We start from the raw sequence: 24,643 nt of genomic DNA on the forward strand, positions 1-24,643 counted from the left end.
GGAACTTCGCTGAACGGCGAGTTTGGGAGCCACAGATTTGGCTTTTTCTGTTCCGTTTAGTGATGTTTCTGCATAGGGACGATTAATCCGGAACGGATTAACATCGCTATGCGGGTCACCACTGTACTTCATTTTTGTACCACTTTAACACCATCATCCTCCCCACAAAAAAACTTTTGCAAGGGCACCGGAACACATCCCTTTAGTTATGGTGACCACAACCTCTTACAAAATTTCACTAAACGTTAATAAACACATTTTGCAACTACAGTAGATATTAACAAAAGTCCATGCTGTTTTTTATACTGAAGATACAGATAATAGAGGAATACTATCCTTATATCAGCCACTGTTTACAAGTTCTGAATTGAAAAAAAGAAACATTAATCATCACAAGGACTATCTACAGTCCTCTAGACCATTTGTCCTGTAAGTTTTTTGTCCTGCGAGGCGTTTGTCTTGCGAGGCACCACTGTATAGCAGTTAGCCTTAAGATGCCACAATGTTTTTCTTTATTTTTCCTTCGTTTTTGTATGAGATGGTTAAATCCTGTGTCTCTCACACTGGACAAGCATACGTAAGATAAACAGCATAAATATATTTTATTTTAATACAGTAACGTCAGACCTAGAATCTGAAACAAGGAATGAGTTTTTTTGGCTTTACCCTCCTTAGACTGCAACCCTTGTGACAGATAAAACTCTCCATCCTCCAGAGTCAACTAATAATGTAAAGCTATAGCTATTGGGAGATGGAGATTTAGAAGAAAGAGACTGAGAGGGAAAATAAAGAACTGTGTTAAGAAAGCAACTAGGTAAGGCTTGGTTGGGGAAGAGACCGTTTAGATCAGTGGTTCTTAACCTTTGTTACTCGGATGCTTTTGAACTGCAACTCCCAGAAACCCCAGTCAGGACAGCTGGTGGTGAAGGCTTCTGGGAGTTGCAGTCCAAAACTCCTGAGTAACCCAAGGTTAAGAACCAGTGGTTTAGATCAGTGGTTCTTTACCTTGGGTTACTCAGGTGTTTTTGGACTGCAACTCCCAGAAGCCTTCACCACCAGCTGTGCTGGCTGGGGTTTCTGGGAGTTGCAGTTCAAAAACACCTGAATAACCCAAGGTTAAGAACCACTGATTTAGATTTTAGCTGAGTCAGGTTTGAGCAGCCTTTGCAGTTTTGTCAAGCTAAGGAAAGCCCCCCAACGCCCCCCCAAAGCAGCTTTTGAAGGTGTTAATAAAAGCAAATAGTCCTTCCAGATAGATTAGCTTTTTAGTAAGCAGTTCAGTTCTACAGAGCATGGACAGAGTTCCTACTCCAGGCCTCTGAAGATGCCGGCCACAGAGACTGGCGAAATGTCAGGAAGAACAACCTTCAGAACCCGGTCAAAGAGCCCGAAAAACCCACAACAACCATTAGATCCCGGCTGTGAAAGCCTTCGCGAATACATATTTTAAAGTATCTACTTGCATAGGATTATTCTCCAGTTAGTGACACTGCACACCATACAGAGATAGTTACACCTATTAACACGTGCAAAGTTTAAGGTTTGATACCAGAAAAATCAGTCATCATCAAAGCAGAGCTGTTCTTACTCTCCAAATAAACTGTCACTAAATACTATCACCCCCATATCTGTTGCTGTTTTTCTACACTCATCCCTTAAAAAGAAAACAAGAAAAGCTAATACTCTTAAAGGACACTGACTTGACCCTGAGTTTCCCAGTCTTTGACACTTAGAGGATGAACAGAAAGGCTTGTAGCTTGGTCCACTCTATTTCCCATTGACAACATGTTTGTAGTAACAGGAATTTATATTTCCCTTAGCTATCCCACTCCTTTCTGGAACAGCACTGAGGCTACAGTTTATTTTGTGCGACTGGGAACGCTCCTAATTATTCTGCAGTCCATGTTGTTGGCTAATCCATTCCCCAATACCCGGTGGCGTTCTCTGTGATGTATGGGGTAAGCTGTAATGGGATAACAGAGTAAGCCCTTTCTCTATTTTCATCTTCTCTAACCTTTTTAAAACAAGTATTTCATCAACTGATGGAGTGCTGTTCTAGATACACTGGAGGTGCTCTTTGATACATCTATTGTATCTGATAGAGAGTTGACTCCTTGGGAGGGAAAGTAACAAAAAAAAAAAAGAGGAAGTCATCCTGGCCCAAGGTAGACAAAAGGTGCGGAATAGGGTGTTAATAATTGAAAGGGGGAGAAATTGGAGTGATTTAAAGTGCTCTCTGGATCCTTATGATAGGCTTCCCTGTGAATGGAAGAATCCTTCAAATGCCAGATAAAATAGATCATACGGAGGTCAAGAGCCTTTTAAATGTGAACCAGATCGCCCCAACTCCCCCTGTCTAGTCCTGCTCTTAGAAAATACGATACTGATTCAGATGGGCTGATAAGAGTCAAGGAGTATCAATCACTTGATCTGGCTGTTACTTAGGTGAGCACTAGTACAAATCTCTCTGTCCCCCCCCCCCCCGCCTGTGAGGGATTCACATGAGAAATAGTGTACAGAGAAAAGGTACAGCTAACTGGTTTACATACAGAAGGTTCTAGATTCAAAGAACAGTCGTATCTCATGTGAAAGACCAAAGAAAAACCTTTTCCCCAGACTTTACCAAACTGTTGCCAATCCGAGCTGGGAATACTGGTCTCGGCGGACCCAAAGCCTGACTTCGTCTAAGGCAGCTTCCTCTACACAGTACTGCATTTCCTTACTTAGCAAAACAGGCGGCGTGGCTGCCATTTAGGGTTCCTATGCCTCTGGACCCATATGCGTGTGGCGGTTATGAAGCAAAACGGGGGCGAGAACAGGTCTTTCCACGGTGTCTCACAAGCGACGACAACCCGCCTCTCCCGGACCCCGCCGGACCAGCACCACTACCACGCCGCCCACCCGTTGGCCGGTCTCCGGCTCACCGTCGTTCTCGTCGCTGTGCCGCCTGCGCGACATGATTCCCCGTCTCTGTTGGCGGACGCTCTCGGGAAGCAGCACCGGCGGGAGAGAAGCCGGGAAAAGCCCGTCGAGTCGAGTGGCGGCGCCGGCGGGACCTCCGGCGCCTCCGGCCCTCACTAAAGTCGCCTCCTGAGGCGAGCAACTGACGCTCTCGCGCGCTCGCCGGAGGAGGAGGCCTCCGAGGCTCCAACCGCCCACTGAGAGAGAGAGAGAGAGAGACAGCAAGGAACGCGCGCCCGCGCCCGCGCCCGCTTTCCTTCCGGTTCGCCCACACGCTCCTTCCGGCGGACGCCCGGCCACCCGCTATACAGGCAACCATGTGACCTCGGCGGGGGGGACACGGAAAGCGCTTCCGGAGCAAAAGAAGGTCGAGGGAGGATGTGCAAATTCACAACTCTCGTGAACAACGATCCGAGGGTGTTGTTGCGGGGATTTCATTTTTGCCACCGGAAGCTCAGCGGGGAAAGGGGAAACGTTTGGCTGGTGGTTTCTTTTTTTTTTCCAACGCGCAGGACTGTAGGCCACGGGAACGTAACGCCACGAGGTCTTAGTTTTCAAAATGGCACAAAACTCCCACCCCGAAATACACCAACATAGTTGATCCTCGGAAAATCACTATTTTCGCGTTTCTTTTCGTGCAATCTCCTTTGCAGTCTTCTCTTTTTAACTTTTTGTTGTTGCAGTAAATCACTCTCATATAGGTTGGCTTTTTTGTTGGAAAAAACAAAACTGAGGCAAAAAAAAAACTATAGAAGAGAATAGAATTCTAGCCAAGTTCCTACACATTACCCGTTGATTCCTCTTTTCTTCCTTTTTTTTTAGCTGGAGGGTGCCCATAGGCATCTGGTTGGCCATTGTCAGGACCTCATGAGAAAGCTAGCCAGGCCCTTGGCCTGATTCAGACTGGCTCTTACTCATTGTTTCTGCCTGCTGTTGCTTCTGTTCTGAGTTCGCCTTCATTCAGTAGGCCTCTGCAAAGGGGAAGTCTTTGTCTTTCCGTTGAAGAATTTGGGAACTGGCTGCTACTACATCTCTACAAACATCCAAGCCTGGAGGTTGGTGGCTGCCTGTTTCTCATTAGGCATCACTGCCAGAACAGTAATGCATACAGAGGTAGAGGAAATCGTCTCTTCCGGAAAGTCTTAACCCGTCATGAAAATTAATATCTTTGGTTGTTAGAGTAATAGTGTCACACAGAGAGGGTTTTGAGTCTCAAACCCCCAGGACCTTCTGTTTAGCAAAGTCTACATCGTTTATTTATTATTTATTATATCATATATACAATATATCATCCCCTTCACCATCCTTAAACTTAGCCTGCAATTTTCCTATTAGCTAGGAGTGAACTAGATTTCTTCAGAAACAGTCTATTTTTGCAAACTCTTGCTTTTGTAAAGTATTTGACGGTGATTGAAGCTTGGGTAGACAAGAACACTACATACTCCTGGATAGCTCAGTGGTTTAGGACAGAGGTTGGGAGTTCGATTCCCTCCTGTGCCTCTCTGGCAAGGGCTAGACTTGATGACCCTGAAGGACCCCTCCAGCTCTGCAGTTCTAATATAATTACTTTTTAAAAGACCGGCTCCAGGTGAAAATAAGTGCTAGAACTGATTTGTTTGATATGGACCTGTCAAGCTGCTTCTATGTTTTGGACTGTGAGGACCCTGGAGTTCACCACTTGCACTTCCAAACGTGCACCACTGATAAGAGAGGAGGACACCTCTGCTTTTAAATTCAGAAATAAAGGGCTGCTTCTGCTACCAGGCGTTTAAGCAATAATAACGCCTTCGTCAAATACAAACAGTTAAAAGAGAGGATCGGAGAAATCAGACTTTCCAAACCGTCCGACTGACTGCCCAGCAGCTTCTGGTTGCTGCAGCCATCCTCTTCATAAAAGAAACGAACAAAACAAAAACGGGAAAGTGGCTAATTGCAAGTAGTCCCTCGAGGGAACGGCTGCCGGGGAGGAGCCCGGGTGGAGGGTTACAGGGGGAGGGATCGAGAGAGAGAGAGAGACAGGCAAGACATGCTTTCGCTGAGCAGAGCGAGTCAGCAAATTCAGCTCCCTGCTGCGGAAGCCGGGAAAGTGCCGGGCGCCCCGGCGGAGAGAGAGTTGGCCCAGGTAAAAAGGGTGGCTTGGGCCGCCGCAGGAAGGGGGGGGGGGTCAGAGAAAAAGAGGGACGGTCGCCATCCCACTTTGCACATGACCAGGAGGCAGCCAAGCAACCGGCGTGAGGCTTCCCCCCTGAATTCTGTGGGGGCAAAGCCGACAGGGCTGGAGTCGGCCGAAGGGGCCAAAGCCTGGCTTGCCGCTCCCTCCAAAAGTGGGTTCAGTCGGCCCAGATTTCACCCAGGCTGGGCCCTCGGAAAAAGGCGCCTCCGCTGCTTCTCTTTCACACCGAGGGGTGGGGGAGTGAAGTGCTGCCGTGGGGAGCAGCACCACGTGCGGTGGGGCGAGAGCAACTAGGGATGTGTGGGCTCTGTGTGTGTGTGTGTGTGTGTGCGCGCGCGCCCCCCGAGCCCGCCTTGTAGAGTGTGTAAAAAATGTGCCCCCCTGGAGAGAGGTTTTCTTCGCAGTATTTGTATTTGTTGCATTGATAGCCCACTTTTCCTTCAAGGAGCTCAAGACGGTGTTCGTGGCCCTCCTGATTTTTCTCTTCACAACAACCCTGTGAGGTAAGGTTAGGCTGAGGAAGGAGGACTGGTCCAAGTGGGGCTTGGGGCACGGGTCTTCCCATTACTCAACCAACGCTCTAACCACTACACCATGCTGTCTGCTTTCCTGTCATATACCTATTGAGTATGGAAAGGATTAATGCACCCTGTTCTCAATAATCCCGACAACAACCCAGTAGCAGAGGGCCTTTGGAAGTTGCAGTCCAATACATGTCAAGGTGTGCCAGGCCTTTATAAGGCTGCTTTATAAGTACCTCGTGCAGAAATGTCCAGTGAGTATCCAAACCAGAGTTTCGGCTCTTGTGCTTTAACCAGTTCTCTAACTTGGGTCTCATTGCCTTCATATACAGTCTTGAGGTCAGAATAGCAGGTGACAACATGGCTCGGGAAAAACAGCAAATGCGTTCTTCCAATTTGCCACACCTGTCCAGATGTTCATGGACAGTGACTTCTTGTTTCTCTCAGCGTTAATAACATAACTATAGGATGCTTCTCATCGGTCCCCAAATTCCATCTGATCCAGTACAGTACTGTATATAGCATCACTGTTGTCTTAGCAATCCTCACGAAAACCTGTCAGGCTGGCTAGTTTTATTACTCTTTATTATAGAAAAGTGGCTGATTCTGAGAGGTTGTGGCTTGCCAGAGGCAAGGGACTCTAGTCCTCAAAGAAGTGCTTAAAAAAAGCAGTCCTGAAAATGTATTGGATTGCCAGAAATTCACAGACACACCTTCTATAGATGAATTCAGATATCAATATAAAAAAGAATTTAGAGGACATTGCTTAGAAAACACAAGGAGAGCCTTGTTTCCTGCACCACCTTCCATCTTTCAAATAGAGTTTCTGCTTTTTTTTTTTTTTTTTGCTTCTTTCCTCTTGTACTTTTTACTTTCAGTGACATCCTTCCCCTATACAGTACTGCTTATCTCCTCTACCAGTTGCTACTTCTGCTAGATCATATCATGGACTGGGGGCTGCTGTCCAAGGACCAGTGTTACTCAACATCAGAGCCACCTGATGATGTTGTCCACAGCAGCTATAGACTCAACAGTGGCAGGAAATAGCTGCAATCTGAATTAGTTGGGGAACTCCTTCCATTAACGAAATTGTGGATCTCCAAGGTTTGCATGTTGCTAAATTCCTGTTTTGGAAACATCTTTTTTAGGTCCCAGAGAAAAACTTATGCCCAGCTGCTGTGACATAGCAATGACCTCCATTTCACCACTGCCTGATGGAGATGATGGGGCAGAACTTTGCATTCTAACATTTGCGGACCTGGAGCTGAAAGACCATGTTCCGTTACCAGCCAGAAGCCACCTCAAAGCTGAATTAGATGCTCATGCCAGAAAGAAGTATGCATATGCAAAGAAGAAGGTATTTGATTCTTTATTAACATGGTAACTGTCTAGTAATATTACAAGAAGGTGATGCAGACAGGATGTTCTTATTCCAGTTCTATGCATGTGTTGTGTACACTATGTGATGTATTTGTGTTTTGTATAGTAATATGTTTTATTTTATCATACTGTGCTTTGAAATGCTCAAATCTAAGTAGTTACATAGGGACGTGGTGGCGCTGTGGGCTAAACTGCAGAAGCCTGTGCTGCAGGGTCAGAAGATCCGGCAGTCGTAAGATCGAATCCACGCAACGGAATGAGCACCCGTCGCTTGTCCCAGCTCCCGCCAACCTAGCGGTTCGAAAGCATGCAAATGCGAGTAGATAAATAGGGACCACCTCGGTGGGAAGGTAAACAGCGTTCCGTGTCTAAATCACACTGGCCATGTGACCACGGAAACATTGTCTTCGGACAAACGCTGGCTCTATGGCTTGAAGAGCGGGATGAGCGCCACCCCCTAGAGTCGGACACGACTGGACAAAAATTGTCAAGGGGAACCTTTACCTTTACCTAAGTAGTTACAAATATTTGTAATTAAATACAATTGCTTTGTATTGGGTGAGAAGTACAGTGGTACCTCACATAGCGATCACTCCGTTTTACGACGAAATCGCTTTGTGATGGACTTTTGGGCATTGCAAGAGCGATCGCTTTGTGATGGCCCCTATGGGGAAAATTCGCTTTGCGATGATCGCGGGGAAGCGATCATCGCAAAGCCCCCATTTTTGGGATGATCGCGGGGAAGCGCTTCCCCACGATCATCCCAAAGCCCCCGCCAATCAGCTGTGCGAAAATGCGGACTTTCGGATGATCGCAGGGAAACGATCATCGCAAAGCCCCGCCGATCAGCTGTGCGAAAATGGGGGCTTTGTGATGATCGCTTCCGCGCGATCATTGCAAAGCCCCCATTTTCGCACAACTGATCGGCAGTTCCAAAATGGCAGCTGATGTTTTGCCTCACTTTAGAGCAACCCAAAATGGCCGCCGCTATGGAGGAATTTCGCTTAAGGTTAGTTTCTAAGCCCATAGGAACGTATTAAACGCGTTTTAATATGTTCCTATGGGTTTTTTAAAATCACTTAGCGATTAAATCACTTAGCGACGTTTTTCCTGGAACGGATTAACGTCGCTACATGGGGCACCACTGTAGTTAACTGATGAAAAAAAGGAGTCATTATCTGGGATTTCCCCTTGCTTGGTGTCACTTTGTGAATGGTAGTGAACACAAGAGTGTGCCCTGTAGACCAACCATTTTTGGGGGGTGGCATGTCTCCCCCTGGGGGTGGCTGGCACATTTGAAAGGGGCCAGAAACTGGAAACAATTGTTCACGCACCACTTTATAAGATTTGTTATGTGACCTATACAGTCCTGATTCAGTCTACAGTATTTCTTTTATGTTGTGTTTATGGCCTTGGCAAAACCGAGCATGAGAATCACTGCTGTAGATCATCTTGACTGCTGTCATTGGTGTTCTCAATTTTCAGGCTGCCCTTTGCTATGTAAAGTTTGCCATCCTTTTTCCTGCTGGCAACACAGGAATGATATTATGCAGCAATATTGGGCCATTTCCTGGGTTTTTGAGTCATGGATACAGGCGCACAATATCCCACATTCATAAACCAGACTTTAAAAAAGAATTTAATTTTTGGGGGGTTAGGATTCTGATCTGAGCCTATTTCAAGGAAGATCAGATTTCTTCCTAGCAACTCATTGTGCCCACTTAGAAAGACCTGCCTCACAGGCATCAAACAAAGCTCCAGAATTATTACTGGGTGTTGCTGCAAATAAATCTTCAAAAATTTAAAAAGAAAAGGGTAGCAGTTTAACACCACTGTCCCACTTCTCTGCAAAGGGATATTTTCCCCACCTCTTCTACGGGAAAAACAAACAAACAGGTGGAAGTTTTCTGTATGGTTCAGTTTGAATGGAAACAAAGTATGTGCTGTTTTGAGATTGTGGACCAGGATCAGACAAATTTTGCTTCCAAATAAACGTTTAGGTTTTATTTAAATATACGGTGTCACAGAGTTGTATGTTGCATATTGTCTTCTATGTAGGCCACACTCGTGGGTCATGCTTGCATCTATTACCTGGTTTAAACCCCTTCAAAGTATATCTAATGACTCATATTGTCACAGCTTCAGAAGGTACTTATTGTTTAGAGAGCATGAAAACCCCAGTTCACCTTTTTTTTTTGTTACTCCTGTTCTTCTATCCTCCTTTTTCCAAGCTTCTTGCCACCTAGCCTTCTTTGTTATTTTTGCAGGCATTTGCGCTCTTTGTTAAAGCCAAGGAAGTTGCAGCTGACACATGCTGTCCAATGTCTGCTTTCCAAGGAGGCATTTCCTGGAAATGCTGCCAACAGACCTTCAGAGACCTGACTAGCATTCACCGGCACGTAGCTATCCAGCATTCAGGAGATATGGGGCAGCAGACATGTATGATCTTAAAGCAGATGGCAGGACATGACAGCATTACAACTTGTCCTGTTTCTGGCGATGAAACGCTGAGACCCAGCAAGCCCCTGCAGCACGATCAGGAGATGTTTCACAAACTCCCAGACACAAGCCACGTTGATGCTGGTGAAATGACCAGGTAAGAATGGGGGTTAAAAAAAAACCCTAAACATGAGCCAAGAGGTTAGTGCCAAGGAACTTGGGAAGATCAGTGTTTTGTTTTTTTTAAACTTCATCTCCCAATGTCTAAATCCCTTGCCGGCTGGGGGATTCAGGCTCTGCACTGCATGGAATGCTATGAACTGGTCAAGTCTTGTACGGCCAGTAACTTCCATTTCTTTTCTTATGAAAGCTTCTTTTCTGTGTTGTCGACAACAGTGAGGCTGGGCAAGTTCTGCTTTATTATTGTTACTGTGAGGTGGCAGATCCTGAGGGACTCTGTGCATGGCAGAAGGCCTTATGTCGACACCTGCATCTCACCGGCAAGGTAAGCCTCTTAACATTCTGCCCAAGGAACAGTTGTAGCCGCTGAGCTGTCTCAGAGGGACTGTGATACGGCTGGCCGGGAGTCCACCCACTTGTAACAGAGGTGGCAGGTTGGAATCATGGACAGTCCCATATCTATTCAAGCATCATGTGTAACTGGGGCTTGGAAAGCTTAGGACTGCAGCTCCCACAATCCACTAGCCAACAGGGCCATCATCCAAGCTTGGGAATTCGGGGAGTTGTAGCCCAAGGAAGTAACCTTCCTAGTTTCTTTGTGGAACACCAAAGGGAAGTGGGTTTCTCTCTAAGGAAGGCCAGAGGCAGAGTGCCTATCAGCCAGTGTGTGTAGTGGGCAGTGTTGGACAAGGAACTGGATTCAAATCCCATTCCCCCCCCCCAGAAGCTAATGGGGGATGGTGGCCATGGTAAACCAGTCCTTGAACATCTCACATATTATAGAAACCTTATTAGGATCAGCATATCCAGGAAATTGCCCCATGATAGGCAGTTGGAAGTGATTTGACAGTACATGACAACAGACAACCTAGAGAACTAAGATGCAGGAGTGCCAAAACTTTTCATAAGGTTCCTGGGAGGTTTAATTTTTTTTTTTTTTTAAAAAAGGTCATGAAAAGATTGTAATGTGGATTGTGAGTGGGCTTCTCTGGAGCTTTCCACAGCTGGAATACTACCACTGGAAAAGACCTAAATGATCAACTACCGTAGAAGTTGTATTAGTTTTTCCCAGGACCTGTCCTGGGGAAGAGTTAAGGAATATCTCCTTGTTTGCCTTTCCTGCTCCCAATTACAACCTCTTTAACAAGGGGACAGAAGTTATTCACAGTTGTGTGTGATTTTAGTTTAGCCATAATGCTGAGGAATACTTTCATAGGGGTGAGCCTCTATGAAATCACTAGTGGTTACTTCTTAGTAGATCCATTAGGTCTGGACTGCACACCTTATAGTGAACTTTTCTGCTTTTCCAGATTCGAATAGCTTCTGAAGGAATTAATGGAACTGTTGGTGGGAGCAAGATAGCAACTAGCCTTTATATGGATGCAATGCTGTCTCACCCCCTCTTTAAAGGGACTTTGATGAGGGATGATTTTAAGGTGAGAGACACCAGCGGCAAGCTGGATGCATTATGAATTCACTCCCATTCTTGATTCTGTAGTGAGAATTTTCTTAAGTACTTTCTCCCTTCCCCCAGTAGCAAGATTTGTCAATGGCACATGATTGTCTGATCACCATAACACTTGCTGCAGAGCCTTTCTCAACCCAGGAGCTGGATTCCAATTTAGAAAAGTTGTGGAGAGCTGTATTCTAGCAGTGAGTAAAGCCAAAACAAAGTGGATGGGGTGTTTTCCAATTCCTACCAATTTGTTCATTTTCCCAACAAACATAAAACACAGCTCACTTCTGTGCATGTATACTCATGCATATGCCCAGTGCCACAACTTCCTGAGTTGGAGAACACTGCTTAATTCCATGTAATAGTTTCCCAGTGAGACCAGTTGAGCTTGATTTCATGTAATTGTTTTCTAATCAGATCCATGCAACAAAACAAAACATAATTCCATGCAACAGCTTCCTGCCTTTAAGCACTCTCTTGTCTCTGATCAGTGATCAGACATAAAGCTGAAGAGGTCTGTGAATGGGATGGGAAATCCTTTTGGGCTTGGGAATGGGCCCTGGGACTGGAGCTTTCCTGACCTATTTGATATTGCAAGGACTTCATCGATGACATAGTGCCAAGGACAAAATGCCCTACTTGAATAATGTAAACACAATCTCTAAATTTTTCTATCTGTTCAAATTGAGTGGTTGGTGATCAGAAAGAGGGCCTTACTTGTTTTGTCTTATGTGTAGAATCTGCTCCCATGACAACTTCAAGTATGATGATCTCTCAATATTGGAAGGTGACTTACTCTTTGCTTGCCTAACTTTCCATTATCCTGTTTTTAAGCTTATGTGTTTAGTTTGATTTGGTGACTAGTGAACTTATGAGCCTTTAATTATTGCATTTTATTGTATTTGATATTTTCCACTTTAATTATGTGAGCCTTCTGTTTTTAAGGCAGAATCACACCAGATAAGTATCATAAGTAAACAGATACTGTGTGCCTCCTTATTACTAGTAGTCAAACAGGTTTCAGAAAACACAAAAATCTGCCAAATATTATTAGGGTGAGTTCCTTCCAAACTTATTTGATAGATGAGGCAAATGTAGGCTCGATATACACACCACAGTGAGTAACCCTTCTTTTAAACCACCATTAACAGTGCAGGGGGAAACTCATTCAGCCTGTCGTCTGTTCTCTAGCCTAATGTGTCAAGTACATATCTTTTGGTAGCTTTTTCTTGTTTGTTTCTTCCCCCTTCCTCAGACAAGTAAAGGAGGAGCTCATTGTTTCCCAGACCTTCGAACTGGCGTCTTTGAAGAAATAGTACCCATGGGAATTAACCCAAATGAAGTCTCTTACAAAGAAAGTGGTATGGAAACACCCTAGCTGCTGGCTTTACAAAATAGGTGCATAGAATGTCTCTCCCCTGTCCCCACCTTAACTCCCTTAGGGGTCATATGTTTGAGGAGAGCACACAGTGTTAGTGAATGATGTTCAGCTTGGCAGGGGCACTCCTTTTTTTCCTCTCTCCCCCACCCCATCCAGAGGGTTATGGGATTAGAAAGGACAGATCCCTTTCACTTGAAGTCTGAAATTAGACCAAGGAATAGGAACTAAATGGGAAGGCTCCCCTCACTAGGAGAAATGTGGCCTGTAAATGAATGAATGAATGAATGAATGAATGAATGAATGAATGAATGAATGAATGAATGAATGAATGAGGTAGTCGGAACTATTTTAAAAAGTGGCTGCTGCAAAGAAAATTCAAGATAATTCTCAGAGTCTTATATGGAAGTAACTCCTTTAAATAAAGTGGGACTTAGGAATGAGTGGTCAAGATTCAGCTGCAAGTCTGCTTGAATTGAAGACTGGCATGTAGGTTTCATTTGCTCTGGTGGTGCTGCCCGAAAAACCCTTTTCATTGAGGGTGATCTCTCTCCTGGCTCTAATAGCCTTTCTCCTGACAAATTCACAGTGTGTTGGACTGCAGTACCTGCAGTACCCATTATCCACAACCACTTACAGTAGGACTTTGCCATCATGTTCTGGATTTTTAAAATTCTCTCTGTACTCCTACCAACAGCTGCCAATAAACTTGGAACATAGGGCTTAAGCTGCAATCTTGTATGTACTAATTCTAAGAATAAGTGGTAATTACTTTTGAGTAGACAAGTAATAGGATTAGACTGGTAGAATGGAATCACAGTGGCTCAGTATGGACAACAATTCAAATGAGGACTGAGACCAAATGCTACTCCCTCGCCGTTCCCCCTTGTTTTGGTCCTCTGCTGGCTTTTGTATAAAGGTTTTAATTTGTTTAAAACTAGAGTTCCTTGTTGCTTATGAACTGAGAAACTATGGCTTAATGCCAGCCGATGAATAAGATGCTTAAGGATGTTTTCTTGGGTTCTTTTCCTAGCTTGTCAACCAGCATTAATCTAGAGTTCCCCAAACTCGGTGTAATAAGGTGCTTTTACGGAATATAAGCCAATATCTTTGTGCTCAAGCTGGCTGTAGGTGTGAGGGGAAGAGGAAGAGAGGCATGCTTGGTTTCAGTGCTCAATCATGGCTTTGTAAACTACCATAAAATTGGAATGATAGCCCAGACTGGGCCAGTGAAATAACAAAACCTCCAGCACCTCCATTCTAATGAATGTTTTAGCTTGCAATTGGTCCACAAGGAGTTTGATTTCAGTGGCCTCCTGTTAGTGAACACAGATTTTGTGCTTACTTGAAGATGGTCTTTAAGAGACTGGAATTGCCTAGCTTCAGAGGTGTGTAGGGGCACAGTGATCTTTGTGGGAACATCTGAGTTCTCATGTAGAATGCCCCGGGAGATAATAGAGATTTCAGTTCAGATCTAGTATCTTCCATGCATAGGAGAGTGACAGAAGTGGCAAGCCTTCTGTGCTCCAGCCCCTTGCGTTTTTATCTATATGTAGCAAGGAATAACTGACTACCCTTATTCACGTACTCCGTCCTTAGAACACTCTAGCTGTCAAAGCTGCTGCCTTCTTGTATCTCCCTAAGGGAGGCTGGAGGTCCTCATGACATTTCTGCAGAATTGCTACTCTTTGTGTGTGATATAACAGAAATTTGCAGCCATTCCCAGCTCATGTGCTCATGTTTTGACACAATACATTTGTCGCATGTACGTGATACATTTTTATCAACAGATGTGAATGAGTTTAATGTGCACGCATAAACATGTCCTACCTGGGCCAGTTTCCTGGTGTCATCCTCAGCTCCATAAACTTGTGAGGGGAAAAAGGGTGGTTGAAATCAGAATTCGAGCATTTGTATCCTTTTGAGCAAAGCTTGGAAAAGTTTCTGGCCATGGTGGCAAGGTCATTTGGGGAGTGGTAATCAGAAATGTAGTGGTTCTAAGCTCTGCTTTTAGGAAACTAAGCGATTTTTATTTCGTTGCAGGAATTCATTTGACTCCTAAGGAGTTTCATATAGAAGTTGAGAAATATCTCTCCCAGGGTAGCAAAGGACAAGCAGAGACCCTTCTGTTGGACTGCAGGAACTTCTATGAAAGTAAAATAGTAGGTGGCCCTTGATTTGGCATTTTGGAAGCCCGGAAAGTCTGAAGCAAAATGATTTCCTTCTAATAGGCATATATATGAGGCCAGTACATGTATATGCAGTTTTTGGGTGTCCGTTTGTTGGTGTTTCTGCATATAGGACCAGGGATTTTAAAATAATATGTCTGTTTACCACTCTAGTATTGCAAGATAAAGAATGGAAGATTTTTTTTTCATGCTATATTTTCCCCCCCCCCAAGTCTTCCATGGGCAAAAAAGAATCTTAAATGGTCTACTGTAGTAAATCCCCAGACGTAACACCCACAACAAGAACTTTTTTTTCTTAGTTATGGCCAGATAGCTTTCTCTGATGCCTGATATCCCACAGTCTGCTTTCTTTGATCTCTGCCTTGGTGAGTGGTTAGCTTCCCTCTCCCCGGCTCTACCCTGGTGGTTGGCCAGATTCCCAAATGTGCTGCCCAGGATTCTGCTGCCATGCAGCCTGAACGTCAGCCTCTAGTTGGCGGAGATGCAAAAACCGAGTATTGGTGCCTTCACTTCCTCCGCTGCACAGAGGTTAGAGGCTCTGAATGGATGTTCATCCGAGGTTGACTTTGGTGATGCCGAGCCCATGACATCTTGCAGCTGGTGGAAAACGGTGGCCTGCAGGGCTTCTTTGGTTGTCTCCTCCTGAGGTTACTATGGCACTTCAGTCCAGCCCTCGAGCCCTTCTTCCTCCCCCTAATCTGTAATGTCCTCCCACACTCCTTTAACTTCTCTTGCTGTATCGCCCCCCCCCCCCACCAGATACCTCTCCTTTTACATCTTCCTGAGCCTCCCTCCTCTTGCCAGAGTGGCATGCCTCTCATTATTTTGCTTTTTCCTGGTGGGCTAATTTCACGTGAAACAAATTAAGTTCTCTAACTGCATAACCAGCTATCTGCCAGTTTGAATCTATGGCAGTAAATGGGGGTTTAACCTGTTGTCTTCTTTCCTGTGCCCCAGGGACATTTCCAAGGCTGTTTGGCTCCAGACATCAGGAAATTCAGCTACTTCCCCACCTATGTAGATGAGAACTTGCACCTTTTCAGAGGCAAACGAGTGCTGATGTACTGCACAGGTGGGATCCGTTGCGAGCGGGCCTCAGCCTACCTCATGTCCAAGGTGAGCTTCCTGAGGGGAATTGACTTGGGAGAGTCTTTGTGCTGTGGAATAGGCAACATCCTTGTAAGACATTGGTAGCTTTGCTGGTTTGCTTTACAGCTTCAAAAGTCTTTTAAAAAAGAGAACAAGGACAAGCATAGATAGAAAATAGCTTACACTGCGTACTTTAAATAATAATGGCTTAGAAAGAATGGAAAAGGCATAATTGAAATACTATGGCTAGTATCCTGTGGAAGATTTACACTAGTGTACCTTTTAACATGCAAAAAGCAATGTTTTTGGGGGGGGATCTTAAAACGGTCGTATCTAAGACCCAGTTGCACAAACAATATTGCGTGCATGGAACGATGCACAACTGGCAATGATTTCTTCTGATCCCAAATTGTACATTAAAAAAAAGCTGGGTTCTTCCATCAGCATGATTGAAGAAATGTTGCTTTCGCTGCTTCAGTCGTTCAGCCGGTGGTATTTCTGTGGAGGGCCAAGCAGCTATAAAGGGCACCAGTACTTTTCACCCTCCTGAATTCCCTTGAGATGCTGGAAATTCTTCTAAACTGTCTCATATATGAGTATTATTAAATGGATACTTAAAACAAAATGATCATTAGCAAGAGGTGAAGCCTGCAGCAAAATAGACCAGGCTGTTATTTCCTGTGTTTGCCTGCAATTTGGCAAACCTCCCTCAGAGCTAAGGTTCTTTAAGGTTTAGGGATTAATTCTGTCCTCCCAAGATAGTTCATTAGGCTTAGAGGAAATGGCCTAGCATCTTCAGGGATATTCCTCCTTTGGATCTTCTGTTATAACCGCTGTCTGGTGATCTGCTCACGATCTGGCATAAAAACCAAACTCTCTCACATCAGCCTCCATTTGAAAAATACAACAGCCTGAATTATTTCTTTTCTACTTTTGAAAATAAGCAAAATGTCAATGTGATGCTCTGAACCAAGAAGATTCTAACTTTTTCATTAATTTTTGTACGCTAGCTGTGTTACACACTCCTCAGGCTGTCATAGGCACTGTTCAAGCACCCTTTGCACCTTTTTAGTACCTAAAATCCTGCTGGTGGTAAAATGTAACTTTGTGTGGCATGAGTTTATTTTCCTGCAGTAATAGTGTGGGTTCCCTATTTTTCCTGCCATATAAATCAAATAATGAGAAGAGATTGGTTCAAGGAAAAATTTGCTTGAAATTTTTATTTAAGGGCCAGAGGTAAAGAATATGAAGGGAAAGGTAGGTTCCTGGCTATGTGGTAAGAGTAAAAACTAAAATCTAAATGTATTTCTTCATAAACTCTACTGCAGACTACTAACTTCCTTCAACTCTGCTCTGTTTGACATTGCTCTCTAGACAGTCATATATTAACTTTTCGGCTGTCTCTAAACAATTCAAGGTTTTTCTGCTGTCTCTCCCTAGATGGTCAAGTCTCAACTTTTCTTTTCCTGCTGGCTGTCTCCAGCCAGTCTGATCTGCACTGTTTTGTGTTTCTCTTCACTCAGTCATATGTGTAGCCTACATAACTTTAAATGTACAGTCTCCAAATGGGCAGAATCTGCACAGTCAGTCAGTAATCATAGCCAAGGAGGCTGTAGGCTGTAGAACTCCTTACCAGGACGTCAGATATCCCTAGATGTATGGGTGATTTGTGGTTGTTTTAACACAGGGGGTGTGCAAAGGAGTGTACCATCTGAAGGGTGGCATCCACAAATACCTGGAAGAATTTCCAGATGGGTTCTACCGAGGGAAGCTCTTTGTCTTTGATGAACGTTATACCATCTCCTCCAATGGTGATGTGATTTCAGGTAGGTCATCCTCCCTTCCTGAGGGGCTGTGCAGAACATTTGCTATTGGGACTCTCCGGGCTAGTGGCTCATGAACTGTACTCTTGGTGACCACCAGTATTTCACCGTAATTTCCGGGTTGTCTTGACAATGCAGCCCATGGTTGTGGGCACATATATCAGGGATCTGAGCCATTCTGTTTTTAGATGTATACGTTCACTGCTTCATTGATGTTGTTAGGTTGCTGATGGCATATAGTCACCCTAATAAGGTTTGCAAGGCACATGAGATGTTCAGGGATGTTCACTCCCTGCAAACCCAGCCAGAGGTATGAGATCATTCACGGGGATATCACCAGGATTTTCTTTGATTAATATGCATTCTGCACCTGAATCTACAAGTGTCAATAGCAGTTTGTTCTCTGGTCTCCTGTTTTCTAAATATGCACCGTCTACCCAATATATGTACTGTAATGTGCTTGTAGCGGCATGAGCAAGGTCCATTTCCAGTCACAGGGGCTGCACTGGCCAGGGCACCCCTATTGTTCACGCTCTGGCTTTCCAGCACCTGTGTGTGAAAAGCACTTCAGTTCAGCCCTAAGGTCAGAATATGACCCCATTGCTGATTCCTGGGCAGCTGCTACCTGCCTTGGTGCTGAAGCGGTCTGTTCTGGGGGAGAAGAGAATGACACTGATTTTAGCTTTGGTTTGGGAGTCACTACAGGTGTAGTGGGACGTGCCTTCTGTGCTGTGCTTTCCACTGCTTTCACAGGGAGGGGTTTGCTGTTGCCACCCCCAACGAGTTTCCATGGTCGAGCAACGATTTTTATGTATGTCTCCTGAATCCCAGTCTGACACTTTATCCGCAACATCACACTTGCTCTTTGTGGTACACACCGGAGTCACTGCTACATTCTAACACAACAACTGTGTGATTGTGTGGTGTTCCTTCACTGTCTTGTGCATGTATAATGGAAGTGAAATCTTAACACATGTGGAATGTACTCCATTGGGAAGGCTGCTTAGAAGCAGTGAGAGATCTTTCCTCTGTGGAGCCCCTATAGTTCAATGTAACGTGAAAGATGGGCAGCCAGCTTATCATCTACGTCTGTGGGTCTATGTGCCACTAGGGCAAGAGCGATAGGAACCACAAATAAGACAGCTAGCGGGGTGTCAAGAGTCAGATCATTAGACCAGGACTCAGAAACTTACTGAGTGACCTCGGGCCAGTTCTCCCTCTCAATATGTCCTACTTTCCTACTGCTACAGGAGGATAAAATGGGGAAAAAGAAAACCACAAAAACTACAGTGGTGCCTCGCATTATGAGCGCTCCATTTTACGACGAAATCACTTTACGTTGAAGGTTTTGTGATCGCGAAAGTGATCGCAAAACGATGTTTCCTATGGGGGAATTTCACTTTGCGATGATCCGTACCCTGCTTCGGGAACCGATTCTCCAAAGCGATGATTTTCGGCCAGCTGATCGGCGGTTTCAAAATGGCTGCCGGGTAAAAAAACATGTCTCCCCACTCTTTTCTGGGACGGATTCCTCACTGCACAGGCAGCGAAAATGGCCGCGCTATGGAGGATCTTCGCTGGACGGTGATTTTCAAGCCCCTAGGAACGCATTAATTGGGTTTTAATGCGTTTCTATGGGCTTTTAAATTTCGCATTATGACGTTTTCATTCTACAGTGATTTCGCTGGAACGAATTAACGTCGTAATGCGAGGCACCACTGTACTTGGAGCTCACTGGAAGAAAGGTGATAAATGTATAAATGTAACGAATAAATTATAAATAAACAAACTGGTTGCCTGCAGGAGGTTTAGCCTTTTTCTTGTCTTCCCAGCTTGCCGTTACTGTGGGACGCTCTGGGACCAGTACCGACTGTGCTCCACTGAGCCTTGCCGCCAGCTCGTCTTGACATGCTCAAAGTGCCAGCTGAAAGGATTCACAGCCTGCTGCCCACTGTGCCAGGAGAAAGGCCTTGCCTTGGCTACAACTCCTTCCAGGCGAGCCTTCAAGGAAGAGTGTGAGTGCACAAGCACACGGCGGCGAGTACCAGTGGAACGTGTTTAACGGAGAGCCAGGGAGCAAGAGTCTCCGTTTGTGGACATTTGCTTGCGGGACGGAGGGCAGTTGCTAGATACACTGCAGTGGCATTTGGGGCAACTAGTTCCAGTAGACAGCTTAGCAGACCTCCAGTTCAGGCTGTAGTCAGGGCTTCACTGCAATGCTGACTTCCTCTTAAAAGTCAATGACTGCTGTGTGCAAAGCATATAGGACTTCCATGGTGCTACAGAAGAGTTCCTTGAGTGAGATGATCACTTCTCCACTTACACTGTGACCCAGAGTCCAAAGAGCAAGTATCACTACTCTACACATCAAAGCGGGGGCAAAAGTGCAGTGCAACAAAGCAATGCGTTACCATAAATGAGTTTCCAGAATGGAAAAAGTGCAAGAAGTGCAGGTAGACATATATGCAAACTGAGAAACCACAGGCCACTATAAAGGCAGACTGAATCTGTACAGTGTGCTTTCTGTAGTCAAAGGTACCATGTTAAGTGCTCAATGACCATAGTTTTATAAGGCAGCCAGGAAACAAGCTTAAAATACCTTAAATGAACATTTTCCAGATTTTAAAATGTTTTCAAAAGCAGAAATCTGGAATATACTCTGTATGCCTAGTCAACAGCTACATTTCCTGGAGAGCCATTTTAAGAAAGGTATCAAATGGTTGAAAGTGCCCTTGCATCTGGTAGGAGCTTTTAATAGCAGAGATGGCACTGCATTTCCTTCCCATCTTTTGCTCTGGGTTATCAGGCAAGGGAGAGGTAGCATCCTCAGGGGCCCCTTGTTACTCATCTTAACTGCAAATATATGCATACAAATAGCAATACTCTTGAGCAGTGAAAGGAATTTTGTGATCTATGGCAGGTAAGCTAAGTCACAGTTTCTTGTCTTGCAAAAAACAGTTATAAGGGTGAGGATCTGTGCCTTAAAATCAATGATAATTTCTTCCTCAGAGAGCAGAAGGGCTTTGCAAGAAGACCCCATTGTTTGTGGTATATAGTTTGGTTTGGCAGTTTTTTTATTCCGCTTCAAAACTCTGCTACTGTTGTTTGAGCAGCGGTGAAAGTGAAATAGAAGACACAATGGGGATGCAAATCCTCTCTCAAGCCCCTTTCTCTTTTTTTTTCCAGACTGGACAATGTGTTTTCTTGTTGAGATGAAAATAGTTTCAACTATTTATTAGCTAGCTCCCCTCTGCCCCTTCTGCTTTTTATTTTGTTTCCAACTGGCTGATAATGTGTAGAACTCGGTTTTTCCAGAGTTCATGATGTGAGAAGTTAACAAATCTCCTTCGCTCATCAAGAGCAAGTACATTTCTATATGCTGGGAGGACTCACCACCCTGCTACAGGCTCAGGACAACATGAGGTCACTCGCTACAGCAGGGCTGACCCTTCTCACCCACCCTCCTGCAATACACATGCACACAGCTAAAAATAAGAGTTTGTCCTCAGAGATGCTGGCCCTTAAAATGCATCCCATGTTTGGCATTGCATCACACACTAGGTTCACCCTTGCCCTTTGGAGAAGGGCAAAAGCCTAAAGTGGCTTCTGTTGCCAACCAAAAATGTGTAGATCCTTGGGGGTGTGGCATCAGTGCATTCAGACTGTTACCACTGCACATCTTTGAGCTACAAAATACCCATGCAGCCACTGTTAAGTCACCTCTCTCAATTTTTGTTTAATGACTAAATAATGGGTAAGCATGGCAATTAAATCTGACAGGCTATGCTCATGATGTATTTTTTCCTCTACAGTCCTGTACACTGTGTGCGTGTATATGTGTGTTGAAATTCAGAAGGTAATAATTCAAAGGCATGCCACCTCTTGCAAAGCAACACAGCTGTCCCTTGCTAACTGCAGTTGCATATGAGACTAAAGGCTGTACTTTCCCATTTCCAGTGGCAGACACAGATTGCTAAATAGGATCCCCAGTGGCTGCTGCTAGGGCTTCACAATCCTGCTTCATTCTTTGCCCCTTTGCTACACCTCTGTCTTAAGGCAGAAACAGAATGATCTAAGATAGTAAGAACTACGCAATAAATGACACAAAAGAAATAAGGCTTATTGTTGCCTGATTTATATATGTTGCAGAGTCCAACTGTCCTTGGTCCAGAATTTTTATTTGTGGTGGAACAAAGTTTGCACAACCCTGGATTAGATGAGAGGCTGTTCAGAAATTTAACAAAATTTCCCTGTTTTTTGATGGCCAGTGAATTTAGCCACAATATACCTCTGAGAACTCTTCAAAATGTAGGCAAAATAGGGGGAAATAATGCAGATATATAATCTACGCACATCAGTTTATATGTATAGATATAAAACTGACTGGTGACTCTGCAATTGCATGCAAAACTTTAGATTTCTAAATGTAAAAATGGGAAGAATGTTTTATCAGCAGCTACTTCAGCGGCACATTAGCTAGAGTGCCATGACTGAATGCAGAGGTCAGAAAACCACACGCTTCAGTCAAGTTCTTAAAAGTGGTACTTTATTAAGGCATCGTTTACAAACAACACAGTAGTAGGAGGCAGGGGTCAACCCACCAGGCATCAGTGCAGTCTCTATTCACTGAAACAAATTGCACAGGTTTTATACCATGTATAGATCTGTTGCCTAGCAATAAGCACTTAATGGCTGAAATCCTGTTGCTTAGCACTAGAAGTGGTCCATTGAATCATTGGGCATTTGGAGAGTCAATGCCTCTGTAATTTCCATGGATTCAAGTAGCCCTACTCTTGTTGCAACTTATGTAAGTCATAACTAAGGTAGGCCTGCTGAATCAGTAGAGCTTATGGAGAAGTTGACTCACCAAATCCCTACTGATTCAATGGGTTTTCTCTAGTGTGACTTACCACATGAAGCAATAAGATTTCAGCCAGTGGACTGCATCTACTGGCTATAAGCCAAGCTCTACGGGTCTAATAGTGCCATTAATGTGTATGCAGATTTCTTAACCTTGCCACATAATCCATATTCCACATTTATTGGCACTCTGTCCCCCACTATTTATGGGAAGGGCAGGCTATGGACGCTCTCAATGTGGGGAAAGGGATTTTTGCCTTCAGGCAGATGCTTCCTTCAAGCATGACTGTCAGGGTAGCAAATAATTCATATTGGCATCTAGGAAGAATGGAGCCTATAGTTTGCAATGCTGCCTCCAAATTTCCCAGCCAAGATCATGCCTCTGCACAACCCCCTGCAATGTGCAGAGGTCTTTGCAGAAAAGTATATGGGGGAAGGGTTGTGCACCTTGAGAGCATCTAGTCTCCAAACCATTAGTGGTGGTGGTGGGGTCCAGTGGTTGCTCCCAGCCAGACATTAATGCTGTGCCCCATTCACTTGGTGCAGGTAAAAAAATCATGTGTAGCATTCTGTAGTTGATCAAGGGGACTGTCCCAAGCAGCTTGCCCATTCAGAAATCTGAAACAGTGGTGAGGACAAGTCTTGAAACTTGGCTAAGTGTAACAAAGAAATAAAGCAGCCAGTCATCCAGAAGAATGGCTAGAAACTGCTGCATACTATCAGAAGGCTTAAGAGAACAGCATGTGCAAATTCACTTTTTATGGGTCTTAAACTCTGAGGGGGGGAGGGCGGTGGAACTGTTAACATCCCATTCAGCAGCTGTTTTTGTTTTCCTTCTTGTAACTATTGCTTAGGAAACAAGTGGCCTTAAAAATTCTTTCTGCTGGGTGAGTGTGCAGATGCTTTAAAAATAACAGATACTCTGCTCTTACAACTAGTTTACAAGGTGGAGCTGTGGATGTTGCTAGCTGATTGAAATTCACAAGTCCTTAAATTAATGATGTACATTAGGACAATGGAAGTGCTGTCAGACTAGGAGTTTCTAATTCTTGTGATCAAGACAAACAATAAATTATTTTTTTAACATTTCTGCTACATGTACAGAGTAGTACTTGCATCTTGTTGTTATTGTTAACTACTCATGCGTATCACACCACACACCATGCACACAAAAAATCCAGACTGAAATTAGGCTGCAGACTAATTATAAATTTAAGCCATTTTTTTGCTACAGTGTATCTTGCCAAAATCCAGCATATGTACCTTATTGTTAACAGGCTCAAATTCCAGATTATTCTAAAATAGGGATGGGAAACGTGAGCTCTTCTAAATGCTTGGGGACTGCAGCTACCGACATTCCTCACCATAAGCCAGGCTGGCTCAGACTGGTGGGAGTTGCAATCCAGCCACATCAGGGTGGGTGGGGGGGGGTGGAGGCTATGCGTTCCTCTCTCTTGCTCTTTTAAAAAAAGGGGATCATCCACACACTGATAATAAAGATCTCTGCCTACATCACTATTTAGTTTCGACATTTCAGTGCATAAGGATGTCATATGAAAAAACAGGCACCACAAATTCACTGCACAGTTGCTCTGCCACTTCACAGTCCAGTGCAAGCTCGCCGACACTATTTCCGCAACCAAGAACTACACCCCAGTCCGGCACTTGGGAAAGATGGGCCCATTCATGTCTGCAAGCCTCCTCTTCCTCACTGAAAAAGCAGGAAAAAAATCAGTTCAGGTAAAAGTACGTTACTATCTGTTCACTGAGAGTTACAAACATTTAACACCAAAGACAGAGTAGCCTGAAGTATTAAATCTGGGATAATAAACTTGCTAATTTCTTACGAAAACAAACTACTTATCTAAATCAGGTTGAAGTTTTTGAAAATAGGATTTCAAGCAAGACTCCATATTAGAGAGGGGGGTATTAGTATATGAATACCCCCGCACAGCTACATAACGACGGTCCAGCCCCATGGGGCCAGACGGCCCACTCACTGATCCGCTGCTGCTGCGGGCGCCAATGGCTCCGAAGATTGCGTTCGACTCGCCACTCCTGGCAGAAGGCGGGATGACAAGACTGATAGATCGAAGAGTGGCTTGCTGAAAATGATCTTCGGAGCCATTGGAAGGCTCCGTGGCGGCAGCGATGAAATGGTGAGTGGATCATCCAGCCCTATGCAGCTGGACCC

The 24,643-nt window shown here is 44.5% G+C and overlaps 3 protein-coding genes across 6 annotated transcripts in view; 1 reads left to right on the forward strand and 2 right to left on the reverse strand.

Moving 5' to 3' along the window:
• The window catches only part of NCBP1 (nuclear cap binding protein subunit 1), a 45,784-nt gene extending 42,613 nt beyond the window's left edge, over nucleotides 1-3,171 (reverse strand). Inside the window, exon 1 of the mRNA XM_020791326.3 lies at nucleotides 2,925-3,171. Coding sequence (XP_020646985.3) covers nucleotides 2,925-2,958 — 34 coding nt within the window. The 5' untranslated portion in view covers nucleotides 2,959-3,171. The remainder of the gene's footprint in view (nucleotides 1-2,924) is intronic.
• A 1,463-nt stretch (nucleotides 3,172-4,634) lies between these two features.
• Nucleotides 4,635-23,537, forward strand: TSTD2 (thiosulfate sulfurtransferase like domain containing 2). Of its 2 annotated transcripts, XM_020791391.3 has the most exons (11): nucleotides 4,635-5,083; nucleotides 5,580-5,637; nucleotides 6,804-7,012; nucleotides 9,303-9,631; nucleotides 9,871-9,979; nucleotides 10,965-11,090; nucleotides 12,366-12,471; nucleotides 14,532-14,650; nucleotides 15,635-15,793; nucleotides 17,454-17,592; nucleotides 19,422-23,537. In XM_020791391.3, the coding sequence occupies exons 3-11, from the start codon at nucleotides 6,821-6,823 to the stop codon at nucleotides 19,649-19,651; spliced, it is 1,509 nt and encodes a 502-aa protein (XP_020647050.3). In that variant the 5' UTR covers nucleotides 4,635-5,083; nucleotides 5,580-5,637; nucleotides 6,804-6,820; the 3' UTR covers nucleotides 19,652-23,537. The 2 variants fall into 2 exon arrangements, with proteins under 2 accessions (XP_020647050.3, XP_020647054.3); XM_020791395.3 differs by lacking the exon at nucleotides 5,580-5,637 and having other exon boundaries at nucleotides 4,952-5,083.
• The window catches only part of TMOD1 (tropomodulin 1), a 55,314-nt gene continuing 52,784 nt past the window's right edge, over nucleotides 22,114-24,643 (reverse strand). For all 3 annotated transcript variants that reach the window (XM_020791396.3, XM_078384809.1, XM_072991906.2), the window contains one exon: nucleotides 22,114-24,160. In XM_020791396.3, coding sequence (XP_020647055.1) covers nucleotides 24,096-24,160 — 65 coding nt within the window. In that variant the 3' untranslated portion in view covers nucleotides 22,114-24,095. The remainder of the gene's footprint in view (nucleotides 24,161-24,643) is intronic.

The sequence above is a fragment of the Pogona vitticeps genome, chromosome 2, assembly GCF_051106095.1.
Source record: "Pogona vitticeps strain Pit_001003342236 chromosome 2, PviZW2.1, whole genome shotgun sequence".
NCBI lineage: Eukaryota > Metazoa > Chordata > Lepidosauria > Squamata > Agamidae > Pogona > Pogona vitticeps.

What these genes read in the sequence shown, in the direction of transcription:
- TSTD2 (XM_020791391.3), top strand. Translation starts at nt 6,821, where the DNA reads ATGCCCAGCTGCTGTGACATAGCAATGACCTCCATTTCACCACTGCCT. An exon ending in TGATGAGGGATGATTTTAAG is followed by an intron (nt 11,091 to 12,365) that starts GTGAGAGACACC and finishes CCCCTTCCTCAG; the next exon opens with ACAAGTAAAGGAGGAGCTCA. An exon ending in ACTTCTATGAAAGTAAAATA is followed by an intron (nt 14,651 to 15,634) that starts GTAGGTGGCCCT and finishes CCTGTGCCCCAG; the next exon opens with GGACATTTCCAAGGCTGTTT.